At 37.7% G+C, this 18,621-nt stretch overlaps 1 protein-coding gene across 4 annotated transcripts in view; it reads left to right on the top strand.

Moving 5' to 3' along the window:
- LOC117373139 (vitamin D3 receptor A) overlaps positions 1–18,621 on the top strand; it is a 74,032-nt gene that overhangs the window by 36,832 nt on the left and 18,579 nt on the right. For all 4 annotated transcript variants that reach the window (XM_055222873.1, XM_033969025.2, XM_055222874.1 and 1 more), the window contains 3 exons: positions 9,863–10,010; positions 11,585–11,715; positions 18,386–18,570. In XM_055222873.1, the coding sequence (XP_055078848.1) occupies positions 9,865–10,010; positions 11,585–11,715; positions 18,386–18,570 (462 nt within the window). In that variant the 5' untranslated portion in view covers positions 9,863–9,864. The remainder of the gene's footprint in view (positions 1–9,862; positions 10,011–11,584; positions 11,716–18,385; positions 18,571–18,621) is intronic.

Below are 18,621 nucleotides of genomic sequence, written 5' to 3'. Positions count from 1 at the left end.
GTTGATGTTATTAAAAAATCTTATATATTGTAGCGAGAAATTGGCAAATGAAAATGTTGGAACTGTTGTCTTGTCCTGGGCACTTAGAAATCACTCTGTTGTAATTTTCTATGATTAACGTGTAACCAAATAAAACTCAGTAATTTTCTGTACAGTATGATTAATGCACATATTAGCGTTCTGGTCATGTCGCTAAATGGCTGCTTTTAATTATTTTTCATGGTTCTGTTCCAGTTCTCCCAGCAGATGGCATGCTCACACCTTAACAGCTCCATCAGAAACCCAGTACTTTTCAGTGTTTCAATATTTTCCAACAGCATAATCTCCAAAATATGAAATACACCCACATAATGATTAAAGAAAGCAATGAAAACAAAAGCAATAATTTGAAAAAGCTTACTTTTTATTATCCCTGTTATCTTACTTGTTGTCATCACATTTGATCTCAAGATGATGGTAAATGTTTCTAACGGCTTCCAGTATCAGGGCTGGTCACACGACTCCCTCAGGCACTTGTAAACAGAGAGGAAAATCTCAGACATAAAAACAGTCCAATGCCCTATTGCTGCTAAACGACAACTGGACGTTCCACATTTTTACACTCCTCTATTCCAGCTGCTTGTGCGTCCCTGCATTCTCCTGTGCCGTCTTTTCTCTCAGTTTCTCCGTCCATTCCTCACTTCCTGCTGGAACTTTTTCCCTCATTCCTTTCTTTACAAGTCTGCCTTTGTATGTCTGTCCATCTGTCCGTCTTTCCCTTGGGCTCCGCCCCTCACTTGCCGCTCGTTTTCATCCTTCGTCTCAAAAACAAGGTCTAAAGTTCAGAGACGGTACTTGTGAATTGGGAATGTAGCACGCTGCCAAGCCCTGGTCACCACACGTTTGACTATTACATCATACAGAAGGAATCTTAAATCGGGTTGTTCTGATTTAAAGAAAAGTCAAGATTTTTTATGGCAAAAGTTACTAATTTTGTATTTAATTTTGGAGTAAAGTGCCTCAAATGTTTTTTTGCTTTTTTTCACAGTTCATTAGAAGATCTAGTATGTATTTCTAGAACAATTTACCAATGTCAAAATCCTGGGCTTATATTGTTTTCTGTATTCTGTAAACAACTCCAGGAGCATTAGCATTTGAGAGCAACTAATGCAACAAGACAGGATATTTTGTTATTTGCAGAGAAAATTGCGTTTTTTGATTCGATAGTATCCCCTATATATATATATATATATATATATATATATATATATGTCTTTTCTATTGACACTCCCCTTTTATTATGATCTCCCCCCACATCCTTGTAGTGATTACTACTCGTTTTGCTGCGTGGTATACTTCCATTACCATAGTATCCCCTTGCACAGCTGGCCCGTTTCCACGACTCCATGTGTGAATTATACATACATACGAGTGCATTTCCACCTGCAACATTCAGAGGGAAAGTGAGCGGAGTGCACACCTGCTGCTACTCGGTCGTCCTCTGCGTCTCTCCTTTGCCCTGTCATTAGTGTGTCTGTTTGGACTGGTTAGCACTTGCACGAGGCACGTGTATACTGTTACACATCATTTGAGCTATGGGCCCTGAAGTAAATAGGAAAATAGTTTAAGCTTGTATTTAGGTGTGGGCGATATGTCAAAAAAAAGAGTGTACTATGATTTTTGAGGAGCCAGATTATGATTTTGTTTATATTATATTCTTGTTAAAGGGGCTGTACCTGATTTTGTTTGTCTTGAAATGTGAAAAATTTGCAGTGGCCCAAAGGTATTCCCCATTTACCTTCTGCATTCTGAACATCCTAATTATTCACCATAATGAGTTTATAAGCTCTTTTCACAACTTTCAGAGAACAGCGCACGGTAATGCTAACAACAACTAGTGTGTTAACAGTGCACTTCCTGATTCTCAGACAATAGACAACTTTATAATTTGATGCAGACAGTACAAACAGTACTGGGGCAAGTTTTGCTCAAATTTTAACTTTAACTTTATGTAAAAAGAGATCACTGAAGTCATCTGGTTCTTCTCAAAGTTCACGCACAAAAAGGTGTCTTTGTTTGAGCATAAAGCTGCATTCAATAGAAAATTTGTGAATCATAATAGGATGATTTTTCTTACTAAAATAGCAGATCATTGCAATTAGATTTTTTTAGATTTTTTCACCATATCTCCCAGTCCTACTTGTATTCTTGTCATTTTTACCTGCTATGGCTACAGCTGGATAATTAAGTCTTGTTAAGTTATTCATTGCACTCTGCACCTGTGGATGACAGCTAAAGGTGTTGCTATTTGCTTTCTGATTCTCTTGTTAAGAAACAGTATATAGACTATACTTTGTTACCATAGAAATGTTTGGGTTGGCCACTGTACAAGCACATACTCCACCCTCTAACTAGAAAAGTAGATGGTGGATAATAGAATTAATTACCAACTCTAATAATCAAACACAATTTTTATTTAATGGTTATAAAATATGCTAATAAATCATGTATTTTAAATGTGCTCATTCTAAAGTTTTTTCCTTTCTCTTTTAAGTTTCTTTTATGCATCAGCAGATGACTTCTGTAAGTACAGGCCAGAATTGTGTGTATATTATTTACACAAAAATACACAGTGTTGGTGGTCCATATGATGTAAAAGCTCCAAGTTTGATATTTTTGTCCCTTATTTTCTTGCCCAAAATATTTCTTTTCCATGTTTTTTCATTCCTGAATGGGGCATTAATCTCTGTCCAGAGTCACCCACAGATGACTCTGGCTGCGGTCTATACCTGTGGTCCGCCTTTAATTTCCGTAACACTCCACTGCATATCACCTCAACCAAAGAAAACGCCGGGCTTTGATCTCATGTCCCACACTGAGGTCCTGTTTCTCGGCGAGTTCGGCCTGTACTTTTGATGTTCTAGATTTATAGAGTCACACTGTCGCCATTTTCTCCATGAGCTATGAAGTTTAAGCTCAAGAATCAAGACAAATGAGGAGATAAAGTGTGTCGGAACAGGGCCTGGTGGGATTGTGGGTGTGCGTGTGAGACTGTAATGCGGCCCGTGCTTTGTTGTATTGTACTGGGCTGGAGTTTACAGTGGTCCGCTGTTGGGGAGGCCCAGTGCGAGGCAGCTGGTGGTAAAAGTAGGCCATGCGCCCCACCGTGCCGCCTATAGAATTAACCCCGGTGCAAAGCAACAGGCTCCATTTCCTTCACAGTGGCCTCCTATACTTAGCCATATACAGGATGGGTAGTGCTGAACACAGAGTACTAAAAACTATGGGGAGGGACACAGCCTCTACCTGTCCGGGTTCAAAAGACCCAGGGAAATAAGGAAAGTTTTGGATTAAAAAAAACTTGCCAATTCTTTTTCAACCTATTTTTTCTCTCATTAAGTGTCATCTGTGAATGAAAACATAGTATGACTTATTTAAAAGTTGTGTTCCCTGTAAAAACTTTTTTTATAGCACTTCTAATACAGCTGTCGATTTCATTCTGTGCTCCAATCTGAGACACCTGAAAACACAAGCTGATTCAACTGACATGAATTTTTAAAATATATTTTATTTTTTATATATATATATATATATATATATATATATTATATATAGTTTAATATATTTTATATATATATATATATATATATATATATATATATATATATATATATATATATATATATATATATATATATATATATTTATTTATTTATTTATTTATTTATTTTATTTTTTTCTATACTTGGTCTGTTGTTACACTGTCTATCATAATATTATACAGTGGACAACAACCTGTGGATTTACATCTTATATAAAGCTGCTCTGAGAAAATTCCAACTCAACAATTGGAAAATGAAATAAAAAATTCTTAAAAACAGACCACCGAAGCTTGGACCTGTTCTGAAAAACCTTTAATAGAACTAATGAATGGATCAAAGTTCCCCCGCACTGTGAGCCTGCATCCTAATGCAGACCACCCACTGCTGCACTGCTCACTGAATCCTAATTACACCTTTATTTACGTTTAATAACATGCCACATGCATTTTACTAATTGGTCTTTAATTTTTTGTTTTCAGGTTAAATTTGAGCTTAGATAATATATGTTTTTTGCTTTGTTTTTTTGCTTAGTTTTTTTTTTTTTTTTTTTTTTAAGTAGGAAAAATAAAAAATAGTACTTAATATGTATATTTGTTATTGATGTTCTGAGAGTTTTGCTCCAAACAAAAATAATTGAAACCACAAATGAAATACACAGTGCTTTTTGCTGCATCATGATGCCACAGCTGCTTAGAATAATCAATATTTTGACAGTAAACTTCATTGATTTAATAGAACATTCCATCATGTCTGCAGTTGGCAGGTATGCGCAGACAGCAGTATGCTTGCAGGTGGTCCTGTTGTTTTAACCCCTCTAGAGACTGTTCAAAAAGGAACCTCAGATTTATGAGAGCTTAAAGCCCACACTAGAGATGGAGGCTGCAGGAGAATGGAAGCTCAGTGGAAGTCACAGGATAGGCCGCATGGAGGTTATACAGCTCTTTGGACACTGGAAACACCTTTGGAGCCAATACCAGTTTCAAAATGCTCAATGTATGACCCAAAGTCAGGATTTGTGTAGTACATAAGTAAAGAGCTCTGGGCGGGAATAGGGGGGTAGGTGAAAACGGCGATTTTCTGTTCCCTGACGTCTTAACAAAGGCATGGGGATTTGGAGTCATATACTGTCTCCCCGATTGAGGCATGATTGACAGGCGGATTAAACAGTCAGAGAAGTGCATGGGCCGCTTGTGTCAAAATATGGCGGTAAAAAAGGAAAATAAAACAACATAGAGCACTGAGAAACAGCACAGGTTTCTGCAGAATCAACATGCGAGACGCTAAACTTATTTCAGGATCAGATGTCTTCCCCATTTGAGAGATGCGTGTTACAAATTAGCGGCAGTGGTTGGACTGTTCCAAGTCAGGACGGAGGTTTTTTACACTCTATAATCTGATTCCAGACCCTTCTGGGTTCTAACAGAATGTTGAAGGGACCCTCTGTCATGTCGTGGCTGACATTTATATTCAATTTCATTACTGTTATTCACTCTTGTCCTCTTGTGATGGACTGTGATGAAGTTGAAAACATGTAGCTCTTTGTGAGTTCATTCTTACAATATTAATGGATTAGTTTTGCACTGTCCAAACCTATAAACTTGGCACAGCACACACTGGGTGTATGCGGAGATTACCACTCAAAGCACTAACATCCTAGCTAGTGGGTGAAAATGCTACAGGTGGTTCTGTTGAATGTCTCTCAGCACCTGAACAGTAAATTAATCAATTAATCATGTTGCTGACTTTAGTTACGTGATTTTACACAAAGGGACTTAAAAGCAAGTTATATTGAGACATTGATCTCTGAAAGAGGGTGTGTAGTTTGATAAACGGTAACGTCTCTGTGCCAACATTTGTGTGATTTCCATAAAAGCCTATATTAACTATAACTTAATTGTGAAAATTGACAGTATACAATCCTCAATGATTGTGTTTATTATGATTGGATTGTACCAGTTTTTGCCTTCAGTGACCATCACTGAAGGTGTGATTATTGCTATTATGATGGCGCAGGGGGAATGTAAAACAGATTTTGCCTGTTGTGTGCCCTCACTTTTTACTATGATCAATTTGAATGAGACCATAGTAAAAGCAAGAATCAGTGTGGAAGATTAAAGAAAAAGAATGATACATTCAAGTCCTGGTTATGTTTTTTTTTTCTGGAATGAAGTGTCATGTCAGTGCTTCTACTGGTGAAAAAACAAGAACATTTCACAACTACCAATCACTATGGCAACATAAAATCCTGATTTTATTTATTTTAGTACCAAGCAATAGCCTATTCCAAATGGTGTGGCTTTTGAACAAGCTCTATGTGAATTCTACTCTACTTAAGATTTCTCCACACACAGATGAGGGTTCTTATAAGGTGAGCAAACATTTAGTGCTTCTTTACTGTCGTGTTCAAATGTAGCTCAAGACACATTCTAGTATCTAATCTGGATGATAAACAACTTGGCCTAAGGTTAAAGTAATCCAATTGATGACAACCAGGACTATGTCGCCACATGTTTGGACTTCATTGCTTTGTCGCTTTGCGTCAACACAACAGGACAACATTATGCAAAGATTTACTTATTTATCTTTGACTCATGTTTTTTCCTTTTCTGACAGACTGTTGGGGTTTGCCTAAGGTTAGGGTTTGGCCTTTTGCAATGACTATTGATTGGATTGAATTTAGCTCTCAACATTGACCAAGACTATACAAAAAGTGATCTAGAGTCTTAGGTCGTTTTCACGTGTCAGTGCACACTAGATTTACTTGTTCGAATACACCGTGCATCATTCACCCCAAATACGCACCATGAGCCATGTGAGTCCATCAGCTGATCACAGAATGTATTTCTATAACACGCTTAAAGCTGATGGATCCTGTTTCAAGCGCTCTTGGACCGTCCATTTACTGCAGTGCAGAATGCAACTGTTGGGTTCACCCCGGCCCAAGTGCACCACTCTCGGAGCGAATGTTCTTTTACGTCAACCTAACTATTGGCAGGGTTAAAACGACCCTAAGGTTATGGCAATGTGGATGAGCCTACAAACTTCACACACCTTACGGTAAAATAAGCAGACAAATAACCATAAACTATCAATTCAATCATATTCAATCATATATTGTCACATCAAAAATAACCGTGACCATGGCAATCTGCCATTTTTCTGGCAAAACTCAGAAAAAACTCAGAAAAAGTAAACAGTAAAAAGTAAACAATGCATCAAGCCCTTTTTGCACAATTAGCTTTTACGTTTTCATCAATGTTCTCAAAAATCAGATATTAATGAATACTAAAAATAGTATTGAAACTAGATACTCATTTAAGCATTTAAGTATCGATACTGAAGAAAAAAAAAAGATCAAATTTAACTTTTCACAGTTTTATCTTAGGTTTTATCAAAATTAGTTTAACATGGTATAATTATCAAATGCTATTATTTTGTGTTGAAAATTACAATATTGTTTTCATTTAGTTATCAAACCCGGTATCAAGTATCGAGTCTATTCTTTAGTATCATAATCAAGTTTGAAATATTTTATTGTAACTACACAGAACTATATATTCAGTATTCTAATATTGTGCCTTTTGTAACCATATAATTTACTTGAGGATATTTTTTTCTCATTTCTGCTTGACTGTAGAAAACACGAGGTTCATTACACTAGGCATCCATGGGTAAATAGCCCCCATTTAAACAAACATTCTCATTTTTTATTCCTCATCACAAAATGCCTATTTGATGAAAGTTAGCTTTGTGATATTAAAGTAGCTTGAGAGAATAATTAACCTGTCACGCCTTTTCTATGCACAGTTTTTAAATAATAAATCACCCTGCTAATTATGAAATACTGATACTGATGAGAAAACATGCTAAATGGAAAACAGTACTACAGTCGCTAATTACCCACTCAGATCCCTATAGCTTGCGTTATTAATCAGAAGCCCTAATGGATAAGCCTGTTGTGTTAGCCTTGATCCGTTTGCACCATTTTCTCTTGTTGTTCGGCAGAAGCCCTGATGAATAATAGCGAGGGTATTGTTTGTGTAACCTGAAATCACTGTTTATAACATGGCAGCCCTCATCTTCTTCTCTGTAAACAAGTAGCCGCATAGGTTAGTAGAGACACATGCACTACAGCTGGAGGCCTTTAAAAGCATTCATTTTCGCTATTCTGTAACAAAATGCTCAAAGTAAAAAGGGATTTTCTCATTTGTGACATTTTTATAGTGTTAGTTGTCCACACAATAGCACACGTAAATTGAGTTACTAACTGATTTGAAGTAGGGCTTTGCAATCAAATTTAAACTGACATCAAGATTCAGTCATTTATTTTTGTATGATCAGCTTGGGCTTTTGTAATCGGGAGGACCACAGCCAATCCTTTGTCAGATGAAGGATGCGCTCACACTTGTCCTTGTTTTTTTGTCATATCATCCAGCCCTAGTTTGTGTACACCAACAGTTTCTTTCAGTTCTTTCAGTTTCTTTCAATTGAGAGATAATGGGTTGAAAACAACTTAGAAAACTATTTAGGAAATAGTCTATAAATGCTTTGCGACTGGTAGATTTCTTGTGATAACAGTTTCAGAACCTGGGTTATTTGATCACCCATGCACCTCACCTTCCTGACACACTTCCTGACACCCGTCCCTCTTCCTCACTCACTTCTCTCCTCATCCTTGTTGCCTTGTAGTTGTCCTACTTCCTCGGCTGAGCTGCTCGTGAGTGCCCTTCCCGCTGGGCCCCTCCCCCCCTTTGTCCTCATTTGTCAGTTGTCTCCTTACATAACCTCGCCCTCTCCATAGGGTTGCGTGCGTCTGTGTCTACTTTCAGGGCAAGGTTGAAGAAGCCCCACAAAGACCTGTTATTACTAGATGATCTGTTTAACCAACCTACAGGATCTGCATTTGATGTTTGTTGTAATACATTTCAGATGAAGGACCAGATAGTAAAATTTGTTGCATAGCTCATAGTATACAAGTTTGAGAAATATAGCATTAAAATTTGTTCTTGTACACAAAAAAGCTAATATCTATTCTCACCACTAAGTTACAAAAAGAAAAACATAAGAACACTCTTGGAAATTACCATAAACCATTAGCTTACCTTCAGTTGTCTTTTAGTGGCTTGAGTCTTGTCTTTGACTTGGCATTATAGGGCTGGGTACTCTTACGCATCACTACGATACAGAAAAAGTAACATAAAGTATTACCAGTATCTAAAACTGGTACCAAAAGACATATTTTTCTTTGGATTTTGAAAGTGTTGATGTCAGGTGGTCCTCAGAGCAATACATAGAGTGCTAATGGGCTTTGAACATTAAAACTATAGGGAGAAATATCAAAGTTTTATTTTTGAAATCTTACATGGTCCATAGTACATTAAAAAAGACAGCACAGACGCATATATCCATCTATCCATCCATCCATTTTCTTCCGCTTATCCAGGTTACAGTAAACTGTTTAGGTACTGATGCACAGAAAAGAAAATGCATACCCAGCCCTTTGGCACTGATAAATTATTTCTCAAACATCTTCCAAAAGCTGTTACTTTTGCACAGTGTTGACCATATACCCTGCAGCATTCTCTGGCTTTATTTTTTTATTGTGAAAAAACACATAGAGCAAACTGTAAACACAACATTCCCTTCTGTTAGCTCAGGATCCTGCTTAGCCTGTAGTGGGAAAAGCGTACAAGGGAGTAGTGCTGAAGAGGGAGTCGAAGCAGAAAGGGGCCATAAAAGCCCTTAAGGTTAATTAATGACTTACTTGACAAAGCGGTTTTAATTATTTTCTTAAGCAGCTGCGTCCGCCTTTAATTTCTTTCATTTAATTCTAGATAGACACAGATTTATAGATGATGGCATTACTTACTACAACTCCCTGATAAGTTTCGTTTTCCTGTGTTTTACTGATTACTGTGTATCACTAGCTCACAGACACTCAGTTCTGTGTCATTATTCAAAGGCACGTGTTTGCTTCTGTGTTAGAGAAATGAACACTGTAAATTAATATTTCATCTCGTACTATAAACTGTCAATCATCTTTGCCTCAAGCCACCGATCCATCCTTTTCCATTAATACTCAGACACTTAGTCATTGTAATTTTATGAGCTTTATCCTTGTGTCTGCCGAATTACTGGCTAGGAGTGATAGGGTGTCACTGAATATGCTAATCGACTGACACCTGTATTTATACACAGGGGGAAATACTCACGTCCACAGCTCAAGCCAAAAGCGTACGCATAAAGATCTAAGTATCGTTGGTGTTTTTTTGTCTCTGCAGTGATGGAGCCCATGACGGTGACGACGTCAGTGGTCGGGCCGGAGGAGTTCGACCGGAATGCTCCCCGGATCTGTGGAGTTTGTGGGGACAAGGCCACAGGATTCCACTTCAATGCTATGACCTGCGAGGGTTGCAAGGGCTTCTTCAGGTGGGATCTCTGAATGACTATCACATTTTGCTTGCTTTAATCTTACAAAGAAGGGATTAGAACTACAAAAATGGTAGAGAGCTTATTCTGTTTGTGGTCATAATGACAGGTAGCCTTAGATAAGCTGCAGTATGCTTATAAAACATAAATCAGTATCCATTTATTAGTTCACATAGTTAGACATCTTAAGTATATGTTTACAATACTGATACTACTACTACAATGATAGTAGTAGTAATAATAATAATAATTTCTAAATCCCTTGAAAAGCTACTAGGAAGGGAATGGAGAGCCTCTTGTGTCTCCTAAACTAGTTGAAACTAGGCGTGTCACGATAAATGCAGTATCAACTTATTGTTCAATACATAACAGATGGAACAATAATTTTTGGATGGCAATATTTATATTTATTGCACATTTTGCTATTTATTTATTGCAGTTCTTTTTTTCTTTTCTTTTTTTTTTTTTTACAATTTTGTTCATTTAAAATACTTTTGGGGGATAATTCTGCTTTATGGTTTGGTTTCAATGTAATCGTTTATAATTTATATTTACTTACTGCAGCAGGGCTAATTAATCCAAGTCGGTAGTTGTAGCTTGAGGAGTTGTTAAAAATTTCAAATATTTTACTGTATAGTGTACAGAGTATTTCTCTTTGAGTATTCACTGTCAATTGTGCAAAACAAATTGGACTAATTCAAACTATGCCTCGTCTGTTCCCTAATGAGTTGTGCAGTAGCTAAATTGTGGGCGGTTGAGAAACTGATATTTCAGAACAACCATGGAAGCCAAGAACACAAAGCTATTTCTGAATTGAAGATGAAATTAAACATAATAATGTAAAATCTGAACGAATGTTTACTTTGGAATCTTTCCTTCAGACTGTAGACATCTATACTGGCTTCCAAACTTAAAGGGCCTATATTATGCTATTTTCTGATCTATGTTATAATGTTTTTTCCTCGTCAAAAACATACCCAGAGTTGTATTTTGTTTCATTTACACATGTTTAACATACAAACCCTGCATGTTCAGGCTGAGTCATTCTCATCCTCCTTCTCGGTCCCTCCTTGTGATGTCATGTGGTATTACAGGAAATGCTCCACTGTGTATCTCCATATAACTTCACTAGAATCATTTAGATGTTTTTAGCCCTGGAGTTGCCAATATCTACTGAATGAAAAGGTAAAAGGTAGCTGTTAACTTGAAAACTACCATTACACGACATCAAAGGTGGAACAGAGCATTTTGAGCTTTGGAGATAATAAAGAGTTACTGAAACATGTGTCAATGAAACAAAACACAACTCCAGGTATGTTTTTGAGGATATAGTAACATCATAACATGACTTAAAGCTAACAAGAGCCAATTTTGTGTAATATCAAAACCTACTGTACATTCATAAATGCATGCATGGGTCGTCTTTGTTAAATATTATGTAGGGGCCTATTATAAAAGCAGAAGGTCATAGGAACAAATCAATCATTGGTTCTTATACAAAAAACATCCTTCTCCTAAATAATGGTACAATCATTTCATATGTTCTATTGGTTAAAGTATGTGTGCCCCTACAGACGCAGTATGAAGCGCAAAGCCAACTTCACGTGTCCATTCAATGGGAGCTGCACCATCACCAAGGACAACCGTCGCCACTGTCAGGCTTGCCGCCTCAAACGCTGCATCGACATCGGCATGATGAAAGAATGTGAGTATACTGCCCCACCGTGAATAACTGGGTATCAGATTTTGGTAGGCCTGTTGTTGGAAGGCCTGTCGCGATAATATCGACTTCAATATATAAAAGCCGGAACAATATATTTTGGGCTCAATATCTATCGTTTGTACAATTTCTTTGTAAAATAGGGGACATTTTTGCTGGTTTTTTTTGTAATTTGAGCTGTGGAGGGGTGGAGGGGGGAATAAATCACTTCTGTGGCTAAATCTTACTTCATATTTCTATTTATTTGAGCTAGGTAATTTTTAATAATCATTCATAAGTAAAACAACAGCATTACTATTCCATTGCCATTGATTTGCGTTCAGACAGGAAATGTTTCACTACAGTTTGGCATAGACTGTCTGCCAGGATTATTGTCTGGAGGCCTCTGTTTTCCACCTGCCTAATCTAATATGTAAAGACCACCCAAAGGACAGTGGCCAACCAGATCGATTCTCAGTGTAAGTGGATCTGATCTGAGAAGGTGAGACAGGCTATTGTGGCTATGCATGGACCATATGGTTAAACCTTCCAGACATGTAAGTTACGTTTGATTTGGTGATTTGCTTTGAGATGTGCTGCAAGCAAATTGTAATCCAAAAATAAGGAAATAGGAAAGATATTACATTGTCAACTGTTAATGCAAGATGACAGCTTGTTGCTACGCATTCACATTATGTATTGGAAGGTGCACATAGCTCATCTATTGTTCTTTGCTCACTCATATGTGTATATAATATTGTCAAAACAAAAGGGAACAGATTTTCTTCTATGCTTTTGAATTGCCTAACCTGAATCCATATGCTTCTATGGGAGCCAGAAGGTTTGTAACAGTAGGCATTTTGACACATACACAGTATTTTTGGCATGCATGTGTTAGGGATAGATATAAAAAGGGCAGAGGTTAAACTGGAGATGATCAAGTGCTGTAAATATTTGATAAGGTTAAGATTGTCTTTATTTTGACTCCATTCTCAAGAAATTATGACAATATTGTACTGTTTATTATATTCGCCTACGTGACTGTACTATTGCTAGATCTGAACTGTGAGGTCACCATTTCTTCTGCAGTAGAACTAATCTTTTGCATTAGTATGAACAGACATTTAACAGGTTTCGCATTGTTTATCATTATTGGAAATTTGGACAAAAAAATAATACAAAAAATTATACTGACAATTAAATTCACTAAAATTGGATTGGATCAAAAATATTGTTTTTTTTTTTGGAAATTTGTATTGATTATTCTGAGATGTCCTTTGTCAAATTCTTCTTTACTTAAAGGACTCTGTTAACTTGACAAGATCATACCTTATTTAATTACCACTCAAATTTACCAATTAAATGTGTGCCAGTGAAGCTCTCACAACGCTGCCTGTATAACTGCCTCCCGTCCTCATAAACGCAGAATGGAGAACTCATAGTGTACCGGTGATGGTGTTGATATTGTCTTCTCTGGTGTGTTTGTGAAGAGGATTAGATTCACAGTAGAGGGTCTGAAGAGTTTTTCAGATGAGCGCATCTCTCCCTCGATCTCATTCAGTAGTCGTTTTGGCAAAGCTCTGCCTGTGGAGCTGCCCTCTACCTTCTCCTCTGCCTCACTGCATTTCTCACCGGGGTTGCACCTAAGCCTCATTACAGACGGCTGAAAGTGTTGCAAATATCTTGCACTCAATTTCACATTCTCCTACGGCTTAACCAGGTGAAGAGGCTGGAGTAAGTAAAGGTAAACCAGTGCGGCTTTGTGCAGTCCTTTATGATGTTTTGATAAGTCATTTAGGGTCATCTGCAGCATGTGTGAGTGCCCTGATCGTTGCCTGGCCTAAATTCACCCCTGAACAGTATGCCCTGGGGCAGTCGTGGGAACAACAACAGACAAGCAGACGTACACAAGCATACAGCTCTAAAACGAATTTTGAGCTAACATTGTGTGATTGTGCTTTATTTGAGATGTTCTATGGTGGGAAATACATTGAAATATGTTTTGTTTTCATTTCATGCAATTAATATTTATATTACACAAGACAATGTTATTGTTGTTGTTGTTATTGTATATTGTTTTATTTATTGGTTTTAAAATGTCAGTCAAAATTGACAAAGCCACTTGGATAAGAGGCAAAATGTCTTTATTCAAAATTAATGAAAATGTCTTCATTCAAAATTTAATACAACATAGAAATGTATTAAAATATGTTTTTGTTTTTAATTTAAAGGTACAGTATGTAACCTTCTGGAGGTGGCATGCCATCTGCGTGACTCTATGGAGACCATAGTTTGATAAGTTATATATCATACTGTGGAAGATTATAGCCAAAAGAATGTTTCCATTCTTTCCAAAGTTCTTCAGTGCACAGCAAAAAAAAGATTCTTTTTTTTTTTTCGAAGAAACTTTTTCGATGCAAAAGTTACATACTGTGGCTTTAATTACAGAGGAGGAAATGTCAAATTTGTCAAGATTCTAACTTTCTGGGAAAGATTGCTTGAGGAATGTGTTGGCGTGAAAATCTAATTGAATTGGCATTGAATTATCTTTTCACAGCCAGGTGCGTACCCTTGCCCTGCGTTGAAAAGTCACTTCCCTGATGTCCAGCATGAAGGTTGCAACGCCCACAATAGAATCCTTTGGAAAACTGTCTTCCCCGAGGAGCGTCCATCTTGTCCGTGTTTACCAAACCTGTCTTTTAGTCCTTCTCTGTGCCCATTCCGCCTTCAGCCTTCCCAACGGCTGTCTTTCGGTAAACGCCTCAGCCTCTGCCAAGCGCTGTGGGGTGGTCAGGATGCTCCTTTGATGCTCCCTTGTTGTTGTGCCTTAATGATGCCATCAAGGGCTGCGACTTGGCTGGACGCTCCCATCCTTCCAGCTCTCCCTGAGAATAGCTGCTCGCTTGGTTTCTCCTGTGCCAAATCTTAACCAAACCATGCCTATTCATACTTGCAAGGAGTGGTTCTTCTTGGCCCTGGTCTTTTGGGTCAAAGCCAAAGTCTAATTAATGACGGTGGCTTGAAGGAGATGAAAGCTAATGTTGGTGTCCTTTTGGGGCTTGGAGGCTTTTACTTACCAATTTTAGCTTGTTGTTTTCTATGTTGCGTGGTTATGCAATGTTGCTTCTGTGGTTGCAACCAAGGATGTAATCACTAAAATCCTCTTCAAATATGCTTGTTTACCATTTCTGCGTAAGCACCCAGTATTTAGCTCCATTTAATTTCAACATTGCAGTCTATGTATTTATGCATTTGCTAAGAGTCAAATATTACTTCATCTGTCTCTATTTGGATAAACAGTATAAGCCTATTTGAGCAGGATGAAGAAGAGCTCTGTGCGATTGGTGAAGGCTGGTGTGTGTGAGGTAGGTATGAGGGCTGTTACTGGGCGGGTTTTGGTGACTTGCCCGGCGTTTGGTCTGGCAGCAGCGGAGTCTCTGCCTGGCCGGTCCGTCTGGGACCAAATCGGTCAGTGTGGCACAGCGTCAGAGCGCTAATACAGCGCTGAGGTTGCATCCAGGGGTCACTGTGCTGCTGCTACTGCTGCTATGGAGATCAAGGACATATGTATCTGTACATAGAGTCCATTAAATGATGAAGTTACTGGTAAGAAAAAAAATACAATTACATAACTGAGTTTGTTATTTTTATATATTTTTTAAAAATTCACTCATGCTATAGTGCCGTCCAGGGTAGTTGCATTACATTTAGCTTAATTAAAGATGAGAGTTGTCAAAAAATTTTATAATATAGGCTCAATACTCTGATGTCTACTGATGTCAATACCACACTGATGATAAAAACACTTTCAGTACTTTTCAATGCAAAATATTACTTCAAGTATGTTACCATGTGGTCTTATACTAGTTTTGATAAAGTCAAGATCATTCTAAAAGTGTTAAGAAAAGGCCAAATCCTTTTTATGTTTTTTTTTTCCCAAGACTCTCAATTGAATATCTAGTTTCGATATTAGTTTTAGGATTGATGAGTTTGTAATTTCCGATACTTTTGACAACCTTAGCCCACAGACACAATCCCATAAATTGCATTTAATCCCATAAATTGCATCACTTACAGCGGCAAACTAGTCAGCTTTTACTTTCTTGTAAAAACATGTGTAGTGAGCATGTGTTTCCATAGTGAGAGACAACAAATATTCCATGTACCATGTTTTAATTATATAGTTACTTGGACTAATTGCATGTTTACAATTGAAGTTGTTATTTTCACCGTCTCAATGTCTCTACACTGCAAATTACTCGCCATCGCTGAATTTCACTTGAAGCTATGACCACAGATGTGTATTATTGTTTCATCGGGGATTATAGTATGTGTATAGTGCCACCTACATCTGCCCATTAGTCAAATACTAGAGCATCATCATATTGAAGCTAAATCTTGTAACCTGGCAAAAAAAATACAAATAAAAAAATAAAATTTAAAAAATGATATTACAGTATTGAAAGGGTTCATAGGAGAATGTCACTCCTTGAAATTGCTAGGGAGAAGGGGGGACTTTCAGCTGAGTTGTAGCCAACTAGCCAGCTTTGCAATTTAAATTGAGACAGAACACCTAAGCTCCTCCCACAAACACATTTAAAATAGAGCTGCTGACTTGGGAAGTACCTGGAAGACTAAAGGGAAGAGTGAGGAGGGTATAAGGAACAGTGTGATTGGTTTAACAGGTATCCACACTTCAAACTAAAGCCCTGCAGCTAGATGTTTTTAATCAGAAATACTTGGGTGTATTCAGGACAGTCTTGCGTGATGTCACCAAGTACCAAATTGCGGTGGCCACTGAAGGTGGCTAACCTTCCACAGCAAGATGGATTCTTGTGATATTTATGAGTTCACAAATCCATCTTGAAGGACTCCCGCTGTAAGGTTAATTGGGCGGGCAGACCAGTCACAGAGCAGCATTGAGGTTTGTGCCAAAGCCAAATTCAAGTGCCAAAGCAAACCAAAACAAACATGGCAACACCGACAGACGTACTCAAGCCTATTTTAGCATCTATTTTGTTTGTGAAAAACATGCAGAACGTAAGCTCTTTATGCATTTGTGGACAGGGAAGATGTGTGCTTTTTTCTCAACTGGTTCTAACAAAAGTTAGATTTTTTGGCTTGTTGTGATGCTTCGACCAATCACATACAAATAATCGTCATGCCGTTATGTGTTTTTGATTGCTTTCAGCAAGAGTCATCCCAGATTGATGTGTAGAACTGAATTCATAGTGCTATACATATCAATTTGGTGTGAGCCAGATTAGAAGGCAGCAGCACACACACATTTTTAGAATGTTTTGAACACTAAGTTGCAAATTTACCTAGTTTATACAAAAAAGCACTACTAACAGTAGGTAATGCTATTAAACCACCAATTACACAGTTTAGTCACCAAAAATTAGATTTAGTGTTTAGTACCATATTAATGAAATAATGACATGTTTAACCAACAGGCTGTTTAAATCCTTTGGGTCCTGTTTTAATGTGGATGTGTTACTTCCATTCCATTTACATCTTGTCCATGGTAAAACTAAGCTTATAGACTCTTGTGCACTGCTGGGAACCATGTGTGGACTGAGACATGCTCATGCAGTCCGGCCTTAAAAGTGTTGCTATAAACAGTGTTGAAACCATTGGGGCGTCCCTCCTATGCCACTCTTCCCCTGTGCTGCATGAATAAAGCAAAAGGCACTTAAGCAACCAACACCCGCTGCATCAGCAGTAGAGTCCTGCCCACAGACTGAGCTGCCTGTGCGTGTCGACCTAAGGATCTGCACGCTCCGAAGAGTGTTGGGAAATAACTCACCCTCTTCAATCCGAAAAGTATTTTTTAAAAAGAACATAGCTGTCAGTCTGTCTTTGCAGATAGAAGAAGGTGTAACTTTCACTACGTTACAGTGGATCAGTTACAATCAGATACTGGAAATGCTAATGATGTCTTCTCCTATTAATCTGCTTATCTTTTCTGTATTTTGTTTTTTAGTGTGTAGATATTGAATTCCAGCATGTATTTTTAATTTTAATCTTTTGACAAAGCATTTTTATTTAGCGTAGTCACCAAACAAGTCGCACTGTAATGTTCTGGACTATGACTGGATTAGATGCTCATGGAAAAAACAACTGCTTTCATTCCAGTGCGTCACCCTTGTAGCACTATTATATTACAGGCAGATATATTGTTTATTTCTAAGCCTTGTTTTATTAAAACACATGAAACCGTCAAATTAACATTGAGACGTTGTTTGGTTTTGTCTGGTTTATTTGGTGCCATCTACCTGTTTAATATGATTTTAATGTGTTTTTACTTTTGGAACTAAAATCCGTAACCCCTCATACACTGAAGCCAATTTTCCTGCTGCATATTAAGAACTATTTGAATGTCTAAATGTCATCTAGGGTTGGGCCGTCAATCAAATTTGAAATTCCGTCAAATTTGAAATTCTGTGAAAATGTGGTTTGGAGAAGAGTTTGAACCATGAATAAATGTGGCTATTTTTATGTTAATGTCACAGGTTGTTTATCTTTATGAAATCTATACTTCAAATACTCATGCCATTTTTATTTTGTTATTGAAAAAATAAATAAAATTGGGTGGAAAATCATGATCGATTTATTTTCTTGCATTGTCACCCAGTCCTAAAGCCAGCAATATCCATGTTGTGTTGTCTTGCAGTTATCCTGACAGACGAGGAGGTGCAGAGAAAGAAGGAGATGATTATGAAGAGGAAGGAGGAAGAGGCGGCTCGGGAGGCCATGAAGCCTAGACTGAACGACGAGCAGGCACGCATCATCTCCTCTCTGGTGGAGGCGCATCACAAGACCTACGACGCCTCCTACTCAGACTTCTCAAGGTTTAGGGTCAGTTGGTAGCTCTTACTACTTTTGATAAACATGGAGATGCTCGATAGA

The sequence above is a fragment of the Periophthalmus magnuspinnatus genome, chromosome 7 (genome assembly GCF_009829125.3).
Source record: "Periophthalmus magnuspinnatus isolate fPerMag1 chromosome 7, fPerMag1.2.pri, whole genome shotgun sequence".
NCBI classification, from domain to species: Eukaryota; Metazoa; Chordata; class Actinopteri; order Gobiiformes; family Gobiidae; genus Periophthalmus; species Periophthalmus magnuspinnatus.
The sequence above is the reverse complement of the archived record's forward strand: the minus strand, read 5'-3'. Positions and strand labels throughout refer to the sequence as shown.